General features: G+C 46.0%; 1 protein-coding gene across 1 annotated transcript; it reads right to left on the bottom strand.

Moving 5' to 3' along the window:
- Positions 1 to 7846: 7846 nt before the first annotated feature.
- LOC137366206 (histone H2A-like) lies at positions 7847 to 8203 on the bottom strand (the record flags this gene model as incomplete). Its single annotated transcript, XM_068028192.1, has 2 exons — positions 8075 to 8203; positions 7847 to 8032 (listed from the first exon to the last, which is right to left on the bottom strand). Coding segments are annotated over exons 1-2 (315 nt in total), but the record flags the coding sequence as incomplete, so codon positions are not given.
- Positions 8204 to 11204: the final 3001 nt, after the last annotated feature.

Raw genomic sequence — 11204 nt, forward strand, 5'->3', positions numbered from 1 at the left:
TTGGGCTTGGGCTGATAAGTGACAAGGAACATTCAACCCACAAAAGTGCCAGGCAATGAACATCTCCAACAAGAGAGAATCTAACCATCTCCCCTTGACATTCAATGGCATTACCATTGCTGAATCCCTCACTATCAACATTCTGGGGGTTACCGTTGAGCAGGATCTGAATTGGATCAGCCATATAAATACCGTAGCTACAAGACCAGGTCAGAGGCTGGGAATTCTGCTGTGAATCACTCACCTCCTGTCCACCATCTACAAGGCACAAGTCAGGAGCGTGATGGAATACTCCCCATTTACCTGGATGAGTGCAGCTCCAAAAACACACAAGAAGCTCAACGTCATCCAGGACAAAGCAGCTCGCTTGATCAGCACCCCATCCACCACCTTAAATATTCACTCCCTCCACCACCAGTGAACAGTGGTAGCAGTGCGTACCATCTACAAGATGCACTGCAATAACTCACCAAGACTCCTTCGACAGCGCCTTCCAAACCCATGACCTCGACCACCGAGAAGGACATTGGATGCGTAGGAACACCACCATCTGCTAGTTCCCGTCCAAGCTACACACCATCCTGACTGGGAACTATATCACCGTTCCTTCACTGTCACTGGATCAAAATCCTGGAACTCCCTTCCAAACAGCACTGTGGATTTACCTACACCACATGGACTGCAACAGCTCAAAAAGGCGGCTCACCACCACCTTCTCAAGGGAAGTTAGGAATGGGCAATAAATGCTGGCGTTGCCAGCGATGCCCACATTCCGTGAAAGAATAAAAAAGAGATTTGCCACAACGGAAGCAGGGTGAGGGACTTCAGTGATGTGGAGAGATTGGAGAAGCTGGGGTTGTTCTCCTTGCAGCAGAGAAAGTTCCGAAAAGATTTGACACATTTGTTCAAAATCATGGAGGTTTTCAATAGTTTAAATAAGGAGAAACTGTTTCCAGTGGTAAAAGGGTCAGTAAGCAGAGGACACAGATATCAGGTGATTGGCGGAAGAACCAGAGGTGACATGAAGAACCATTTTTTACACAGTAATGTGTTGTGATAAAGAAAGAAAAGACTTGCATTTATATCGCACCTTTCGAGACCACTGGATATATCAAAGTACTTTGTAGACAATGAAATACTTTTGAAGTGTAATCACTGATGTAATGTCAGAAATGCAGCAGCTAATACCCACAAGCAGCAATGTGATAATGACCAACTGATCTGATTGAGGGGCAAATATTGATCACAACACCAGGGAGAATTGCTCTTCACTTGTTTGAAATTGCAGCATGGGATCTATTACATTCACCCAAACATGCAGACCAGGTCTTGGTTTAACATCACACCTGAAAGGCAGCACCTTCAACACCCTCAGTGCTGTACTGGAGTGTCAGCTGTGAACTCTGAACCCAGAAGCTTGTGATTTCGAGGTGAGTGTGACCAACTGAGCCACAGCTTTTCCCTGAGTCTCAATCCTTCTACCAACAGTTTCTCTCTATCGGGTCTGTCACGACCCCTCATGATTGTGAACACCTCTATCAAATCTCCTCTCTAAGGAGAACAACCCCAGCTTCTCCAATCTATCCACATAACTGAAATCCTAATCACACGTTGCAGAAAGGAATTTTTCCTCAAGTTCTTTCCAGTTTTGTGAGTCACATTAAATCTGTAACCTTCGGTTATTGACGGTTCAGCAGTTAGAAACAGTTCCTCAGTATTTACTCTACCTCAAACCTTCAAGGAAGCTCTGCAAAGTAACTGAAAATCAAGTTGTCAGAAGTGGGATTTAAACACATGCCTCCAGTGAAAGATGCAATCTGAACAGAGAAGCTGAAACCGCTCAGTCACCTCAACTGTTCAGACATATTGCGAGAGTGGTTAGCAAAGCATGTGGGATCTTGGGCTTTAACAATAGAGACATTGAGTACAAAAGCAGGGTTGTTCTGCTGAACTCTGGTTAGGCCCCATTTGGAGTGTTGCATCCAGATCTGCTCACCAATCTTTAGAAAGAATGTGCGGATTCTTGAGAGGATGCAGAGGAGATTTACCAGAATAGTTCCAGGGATGGAGGGTTTTAGTTTCAAGGTTAGGTTAGAAAAACAGGGTTTTTTCTGCCTGTATCAAAGGAGATTGAGGGGAGAATTGATAGAGGTGTCGAAGGCTATGACAGTTTTAGATAAGTTGGCAAGGAAAAATTGTTCCCATTAACTATTGGTACAAGGACTAGGGGATTCAGATTGAAGGTTTTGGACAAGAGACGCAGGGGGAATGGGCGGAAGAACTTTTTTACACAGTGATTGGTAATGATCTGTAACTCGCTGCCCCCGAGGGCGGAGGAAGTGGAGACACTCGTTGGGCATTTGAAGGAAATAAATTTACAGGGCTAGGGGGATCGAGCAGACGAGTGGGACTGACTGGATCGCTCCATGGAGAGCTGGCCTGTACTCGATGGGGCGAATGGCCTCCTTCTATACCACAAATGACCCAATGACTCGATGAGTCTATGTCACTCTCAGAATCAAGACAACAGAGTGACAGATTTAACACAACATTATAACATATGTTTGGTTTGACAAATTCAATAATAACTCGTCTCCACTCCTAGTATTTCTAAATCCCACACATTCACTATAATGTGAACAATTATTTCCTGTTGTGTCTCTCTCACATTTGTAAACTTCACGATATTGGAGTGAGGTGACATCTACTGGCGGGAAGCAAGAACTGCAATCAAGCAGCAGAAACTCCACAGTCTGTCAGGGTGAAAGAAACATTGCAATCTGAGGAAATAGTGAAGGGGTTTGATCGGGTTGATGGAAACATGATTCCACTTGTGGTATCGTATGAAGCAAGGGCCGGAAATATAAAATTGTCGTTAATAAAAGAAATGAGGAATTCATGAAAAATGCATTTGCTTCGAGAATGGTAATAGAGATATACAGCACTGATATAGGCCCTTTGGCCCACTGGGTCTGCACTGACCATCAACCACCCATTTATACTAATCCTATGTTAACCCAGAATTCCCTACCACATCCCCACATTTCTCCTATCACCTACCCTAGGGCCAATTTGCAACAGTCAATTTATCTATCAACCCACAAGTCTTTCGTTGTGGGAGGAAACCAGAGTACCTTGTGGAAGCCCACATAAACAACTTGCAAACTCCACACAGGCAGTATACAGAACTGAATCGGGGTCATTGAAGTTGTGAAGCTGCAGTGCTCACCACTGCACCACCCTTAGAATGTGGATAGAGTAAAAAGTGAGATTGGATGGACAGAAGCAGTCTGAAAAGATGGCTCAAACAAAAGGTGAAAACCCTGAAATGTTAACTCTGTTTCTCTCTCCACAGATGCTGTCAGAGGTGCTGAGTATTTGCAGCACTTTCTGTTTTTATTTCAGCTTTGTAGGATATTGTTTTGATCTGAAAAAAATGCATGATCGGCTGTGGGTGCCAGTGAAATTCCACAGGAGCGAATAAAAACCATGCCAATGGTGTCTTGTTGGTCCAGGGGTATGATTTTCGCTTTGGGTATATAAGTGATTAATATGTGAGAGGTCCTGGGTTCAAATCCCAGACGAGTCCTTCTCTGTTGTCATTTTTAGTTTAAGGTCATCGATTGCTTTCAGCCTTCCAGAAAGCGGAATCGATTTCCAAACTGAGCCTGCTTGAGGACAGGGGAACTGGATTCAAAGAGCTTGTCGACAAAATTGAAATGAACAAAATATACAGATTGTCAAGCGGGAATATAAGGTTGCAACAGTAACTAAAGGCCTGCTCGGGTCAGCAAATGAAACCCGACCCAAGCCTGACAGCACCGCATCCGACCTGGTCCGAGTCCTTTCATTTTTTTCCCGTACCCGAACTGACCACCAGAATGTTCAGTTAAACTTGCTTCCGTTTTTCACTTTTTAAGCTTGTGCAGGTAAGCAACAAAAACTGCAACTGGACTTGAAAGGTTGTTTAAATGTACATTAAGATTAGACCTACGTACCGGATGTGATGAGCTGAAGATTGTTACCATAGAAGTTAGTGATTGTGAGGTCACTAGTTCAAGAGAAATTCATGGAGTTGTGCCCAGACAGGTTGTCCCACACTGTATTGATTAAAATATTGCCCGAAGGCGAGAAAATATCATTATACATTCCCTAGACTCCTGCTTTCCAGGTTGAAATACTTTCTGCAAGTTTATCCAGAGAGCAGCTGAGATGCAGAGACCAGGAAGGTCTTGAGTGATTAATTATTATAAAATATACATTCTTATATTAAAGAGATTGTGCTCTACCTTCGATGGAATCGCTCACTGCAGACTAGTGCGGAGTGTTTCCCGCCTTGACGTCCTGGCTGTCACTGGATCTTGAGTCCAGGCCTCTGGATTACTGGTCCAGTAATCTTTGAAATTTCTCCCTTGATCTAATATTTTAATCTGGTAAGTCAGATTTTACAAAAAAAAATTAAATGATTTAAGACTGCTTCATGTTCAGCAGTGCCAAATGAATAAAGAAATTCAAATATATTCAAAATTATATATCAACTATTAAATACTAATGCCCAGCTTTGAATACAAAAAATGCCTCTAATTGTGTTCTGGTCTGGAATGGAATTCTTCAGTGTTTCTGTTTAGCTTGGATTGACTCATCGATTTGCTTGTTTTTCACTTTGTCGATGCCTTTGAATAATTGTGGATCCTTCTTCAGGGTGTCTTCTTTCACCAGGTAGTTCTGACCTCTGATGATGTTGATCGTAATCAGCTTCAATTTGCTGATAGTTTTGGAAGTGAGCAGATTTCCTTTGCTTGAGTTTACAACATGGAACGTAGCCTGACGTGTGGACCCATGGGAGGATTTGAAAGCTGCCCTTGCATTGGAGCATACAGTTGCATCCATCAAAACAGAGGTAAAGGAGAAGTGACATATTCAGTTAAGTCTGTCGATCATGGGACTTTTAATCTCAGGGTTGTGAGTTTGAGCGCCATTTAGTTTTTCCACTTTTTAGGCTTCATTAGCAGAGAGTACAAGCAGTGTTTGAAATGAAATTCAACAACAGTATGAGAAACGCTCTCTTTCATTCGGGACTCTTAACTCTCTGCAGCATCTCGCTGTGAAAGATTGAACTTTATCTCATTTCTTTTTCAGCTGGGAGTCAGTGCGGCTCAGTGGGACTTCTGGCTGTCTCCCACCTCACAATTCATCAGTGCTGAGAAAGCAATGGGAAATATTACTCATGGCTGAGTAAGCAGAGGACACCGATTTAAGGTGAATGGGAAAAGAACCAAAGGCAACATGAGGAAAAACCTTTTTTATGCAGCAAATGGTTAAGATCTGATATGTACTGCCTGAGAGTGTGACGGAGGAAGATTCAGCCATCGCTTTCAAAAGGATATATGATAATTATCTGAAGGGAAAAAAAATCAGCTTTTCATGGAATACATGAGGATGTGGCATGAGCTGAGTTGCTTGTGCAGAGAGGCAGCACAAGCACGATGAGCTGAATCCCTCCTTTTGTGCTGTCAGTATTCTGTGATCTATGATTCTATACAAAGTGAAACCAACACTCACATATGAGAAACTGACAGGTACCGTGTAAACCCCACACTAACAAACCAGCAAATGCCAGGGACAGAGTAAAACCAACAGTCCTAGACAAGAAACTGACAGATACTGTGTGAAACCCAAAAATCACTTATCAGGATTTGGCAGTTAATGTGTTAAAACCTCTCTTCAATATCCATCCTGCAAGGTGCAAAGAAAATTAGGTACAAACCCAGGCTCATATTTCGAAGACTGAGAGATAAAGAGCAAAACACAGACTCACCTACCAGAGGCTGACAAGTACAGAGAATAAAATAGAGGGGGTGCAGATTAAAAACACATGCATATAACGGATACTGATAGGGATAGATCAAACCCTTTCTCACACATGACACGAAAATTGGTGGTGTCGTAAATAGTGAGGAGGAAAGCCTTAGATTACAGGCCAATATAGATCGTCCGAGGCAGAGAATATCAGAGCAGGGAGGTTATGACGGAGCTGTATAAAATGCTAGTTAGGCCACAGCTGGAGTACTGTGTACTGTTCTGGGCACCACACGAGAGGAAGGATGTGATTGCACTGGAGAGGGTACAGAAGAGAGTCACCAGGATGTTGCCTGGGCTGGAGCATTTCAGCTATGAAGAGAGACTGAAAAGGCCAGCGTTGTTTTCCTTAGAGCAGAGAAGGCTGAGGGGAGATAAGATTGAGGTTTACAAAATTATGAGGGGCATTGATGGGTTAGATAGGAAGAAACATTTTACCTTAGCGGAGGGGTCAATAACCAGGTGGCATAGATTTAAGGTAAGGGGCAGGAGGTTTAGATGGGATTTGAGGAAATAAAATTTACCCAGAGGGTGGTTGGAATCTGGAACGCACTCCCTGAAGAGGTGGTAGAGGCCGGAACCCTCACAACATTTAAGAAGTAACTGATTCGGATTTGGAATGAATTGTCTGACAGGGTGGTGGAAACAGATTCAATTATAACTTTCATAAAGGAATTGGACAAATATTTCAAAGTGAATTTCTCCAGGACTATGGGGAAATAGGCAGGGGGTTGGACTAATTGCATCATTTTTTTCACAGATTCAGCACAGGCACAAAAGACCGATTGGCCTCCTTCTGTGCTGTATGATTCTATGAAATAGTGACAGTCAGGGCAAGTGTGTATAAGAAGGAGAAATGGAGACAGGTCAGGGAGAGCACATCACCAAAACTGGAGATACTGCATTGGACAGGGAGGGTCAGAGGGGGAGAGAGCATGTACATACAGTCAGAATCAGCACCTTCAGGGGAAGAGAGAGAGAGGAACCAGTGAGTGTAGAACTGAACCCAGCCAGAGTCAACCTGCTGAAACACCAGTGAGTTCACACTGGGGAGAGATCATTCACCTGCTCCGTGTGTGGGAAGGGGTTCACTCAGTCATCCAGCCTCACTGAACATCAACTTGTTCACACTGATCAGAGACCTTTTCAATGTCCTGACTGTGAGAAGAGCTTGAAAAGCAGTAATGATCTGCTGAAACACCAACACACTCACTCTGGGGAGAGGCCGTTCCCCTGCCATGTGTGTGGGAAGGGATTCACTCAGTCATTCAATCTGCTGCAACATCAGCAAGTTCACATGTAACTGCAGGGGTTGGATTCTGCTGTTGTTGCTGCTATTCATCACTTTCAGAGACAAAGTTGGGTCTTTCTTTATAACCAGTGTAGTCCAGAGCAAAAGCGTCTTCTTAATGTTGAGATAAACGGGAGAAGAAACCGGGAAGTGGCGGCGAGGATGGGGGAGGTGATGCACCATCACTTTAATAGTGCACCCTCCCTCCCCCGGGGTCCTCGCTGCACGTCCGCCAGGCCTGGTGGCTCTGATTGGGGTCCTGAGAGCCCCTGAGACTCGGGGCAGCTGAGGCTGCGCTCACCCCCGGTCAGCTCTGTTGTGATATTTAAAATATGAAAGGCCTGTTGGACTGAGAGCTGATCTGGAATTTAGAAAGCAGCATTACTGGAGGCTCATTGCTGCTCAGCACAATCTCACCCCCGATCCTGGGAATTGTTGATTCTGCACCCTGTAGTTCAGTTCTGCAATTAACTCGAGGGGGAGATGTGTGAGCAGAAAAACAGAGCAAATTAAAAAACACAGCTGGACAGATGTGCAACAGGTCAATCCAGTGTTACAATAACTCCATCACTGATTCCCTCCTGACAGTAACCAGCCCTTTCACAGAGACTGTGGGTGGCTCTGAAAAGAGCCTTTGGTTTATTAGATGTCATTTTGGCCGCTTTACTTTTTCTGGGAGCTCTGAGCGCTGGTTTTCTTGGGCAGCAGCAAGGCCTGGATATTAGGCAGCACCCCGCCCTGAGCGATGGTCACCCCTCCCAGCAGCTTGATGAGCTCCTCGTTGTTGCGGACGGCCAGCTGCAGGTGTCTGGGAATGATGCGGGTCTTCTTGTTGTCCCGGGCCGCGTTACCGGCCAGCTCGAGGATTTCAGCGGTCAGGTACTCGAGCACAGCAGCAAGATAGACCGGGGCTCCAGCACCCACACGCTCAGCATAGTTGCCCTTTCTCAGGAGCCTCTGAACACGGCCCACCGGGAACTGCAGTCCAGCCCGGGAGGAGCGAGACTTTGCCTTGGACCGAGCTTTCCTGCCGGTCTTTCCTCTTCCAGACATTTCCACAATCTCACAAATACTTTCACAAAGAATGGATAATTTCTCAGCTTTTGTCATAAACTTGAAACGGTCAGGATGGCCGAGTGGTCTAAGGGGCTGTGTTTAAGTCGTAGTGTTTTCTGGAGGCGTGTGTTCAAATCCCAAATCTACCAAGTTGTGTTTTGACTGAACTGGAGGGATTTGGGAGCAGCGATGAAGGGAAAGCATGGAAGAACATTGACAAGGAAAATGAAAATGGACCCAAAGATGTTTCTTCAATACATTAAGCTAAGAGGCAACTAAAGAAAGAGGAGTGCACTGAAAAGACCAAAAAATCACAGTGATTTTTGACATCTTGCCAGGATTGAGTGGCGCGTGCACGGGATGATGTCATTTTGCAGCGCCAACATCATCACATTTCCGCAACAAATCCATCTTCGTGCATGCGTGATAATGCGTCATTGGGTGTCTAGCCACCCCATCCCCCCACCACTTGGCTGGAGGAAGTGGCTGAATGGGAGATTTTGAAGCTGTAGCTCTCCCCCCTCGGCAACTCACTCCAGGCCTCGACGATTCCCCCCCTCAGCCGCTCGCTCCAGACCTCGCTGTTCCCCCACCCCCCCACTCCCCTGGCCAGTTGTTCCTCGCTTCGTACTACCCCACTCTCTGGCCACTCACTCCACGCCGCGCCGCTTCCCTCCTCTCAGCCACTCACTCCTCCGTCGCCCTGTCACCCCTTGCGGCCCTCCTGCTTCTACAGGTGGCGCCTGGTGAAGAAATATGGGAGCGAGTGTCACGGTCAGAGCTAGCAGCTGTGGGCTGGGCTGGCACAGGGTGGGGGGTGGGGGTGCGGAGAGCGAACAGCCAGAGTGCGGAATTTCGCCAGTAGGGAGAAGGGGGAGAAAGCGAGTTGCAGAGGGGGGAGAGCGGTCAGTGAGGTGGGAGCTAGTAGCTGCGTTCGGGTGAAGTCAGTCCTGGTCAGTTATATAAACAAATCACAATAACGAATTGGCAGCACATTTTATCCTCTGCCCGATTTTCCTTTCCATCGATCGGGGTGCTAATTCACTATCTTCCAATGGAAATTCAATCATAAAATTCCTTTTGTATTTAATAGGATTACTGAAATGTTAAATGGATCTGAGGATTACAGTTAGTATTAGCAAACGCACCCGAGTGAATTCGCACCCCAATCGATGGAAAGGAAAATCGGGGAAAGTATAAAATGTGCCGCCAATTTCGTTATTGAGATTCGTTGAGTAATTCGATTCTGCCCAACACTGAAATTGGCGGCTTTTTTGAATTCAACCTTTCTGCCAGGACGACAATTTAAGCCAATGATTTGCTGTATTTTCTAATTCGAGGCTCGGCAATTGGTTAAAACATGCGAATGGGAAGAGGGTGACCAATCAGAAGTGGGCTCTGGATAGCGCGGGCTCAAACTGCGGGAATTCCAGGTCCCTGAATGACTGAGCTGAAACTGATCAGTTTCACAAACCCTGTCAGTTTCAGTGCAGGAAACACCGTCTCGGGGGAAATAACATCACAAGTGGGTCCGGTTCCAGTGACCGATTCAACGGCTGCTGCAAAACTCCCGGATTCCCTCATTGCAGCGAAATCATTTTGAAATTCTATGAAAACAATGAGTGATTCTGGAGGAGTGATGTGGCTTTTCACTGAGGGCATGTTTCGACTGGGGAAATAACTAACTGTAGAGCCTCAGGCACTGTTTACACAGCCCGTTCAGAAAATCAAATCCACTGCATATCCTTGCTGCAAATCAAATGTCAAATTTGGGGATTCTACTTTTGTATCTCGAACACAGCACAGATTTATTCCAGACAGTTCTAAACAGCCTATCCCAGCTCCCGTTTCTAGGTCACTGCTCTCTCTGTGAGGCGGTGGGTGGCTCTTAGAAGAGCCTTTGTTGTGTTTGCTGGAAAGGGTCGAGTTGTTCAGCCGCTGAATTCGTAGAGAGTGCGGCCCTGCCGTTTCAGAGCGCACACCACATCCATGGCAGTGACCGTCTTGCGCTTGGCGTGTTCAGTGTAGGTGACCGCATCCCTGATCACATTCTCCAGGAAAACCTTCAACACCCCGCGAGTCTCCTCGTAGATCAAACCCGAGATCCGCTTGACCCCACCACGGCGAGCCAGGCGGCGGATTGCTGGTTTGGTGATGCCCTGGATATTATCACGAAGCACTTTGCGGTGCCGCTTTGCTCCGCCTTTGCCCAGTCCTTTCCCTCCTTTACCTCTGCCAGACTTTCTTATATTAATTTCCAAAATATACTTTATTCATTAAAATCTGTAAAAAAAAAATACATTACAAAACAGCTCCCAAAAGCACCAAGTCAAACAATACAAAGAGTGCAAAGGAGATCAGTTTCCTTCAATACAGGAGTGAGTTGCCTCACAACCCTTCCATTTCATTGTCATGCCATGTACATTTTACAGCAAACAAATATTTTCTGGCTACAGTTCGAGTGGTTTCCCATGGATCCAGCCCCTCAGTTCAGCTTGGTAAGGGGACCTGACACAGTGGTCTTTCCACATTGAGCCTTTGCTGCGGCTGCCCCAAGTTTTAGTGCGTCCCTCAGCACATAGTCCTGGACCTTGGAATGTGTCAGTCTGCAACATTCGGTCGTGGACAACTCTTTGCACTGGAAGACCAGCAAGTTTCGGGCAGACCAAAGGGCGTCTTTCACCGAATTGATAGTCTTCCAGCAACAGTTGATGTTTATCTTGGTGTGCGTCCCTGGGAACAGCCCACAGAGCACAGACTCCTGTGCTACAGAGCTGCTTGGGATGAACCTCGACAAAAACCACTGCATCTCTTCCACACCTGCTTTGCAAAGACACATTCCAGAAAGAGGTGGGCAACGTCTCTTTTCCACCACAGCCACCTCGAGGGCCGCGTGTGGATGGGGTGAGACTTCGGGTGTGCACGAAGGATCTGACAGGGAGGGCTCTTTTCATCATCAGCCAGGCTACATTTTGGTGCTTGTTTGAAAGTTCTGGTG

The sequence above is a fragment of the Heterodontus francisci genome, unplaced genomic scaffold (genome assembly GCF_036365525.1).
Source record: "Heterodontus francisci isolate sHetFra1 unplaced genomic scaffold, sHetFra1.hap1 HAP1_SCAFFOLD_255, whole genome shotgun sequence".
Classification (NCBI taxonomy): domain Eukaryota; kingdom Metazoa; phylum Chordata; class Chondrichthyes; order Heterodontiformes; family Heterodontidae; genus Heterodontus; species Heterodontus francisci.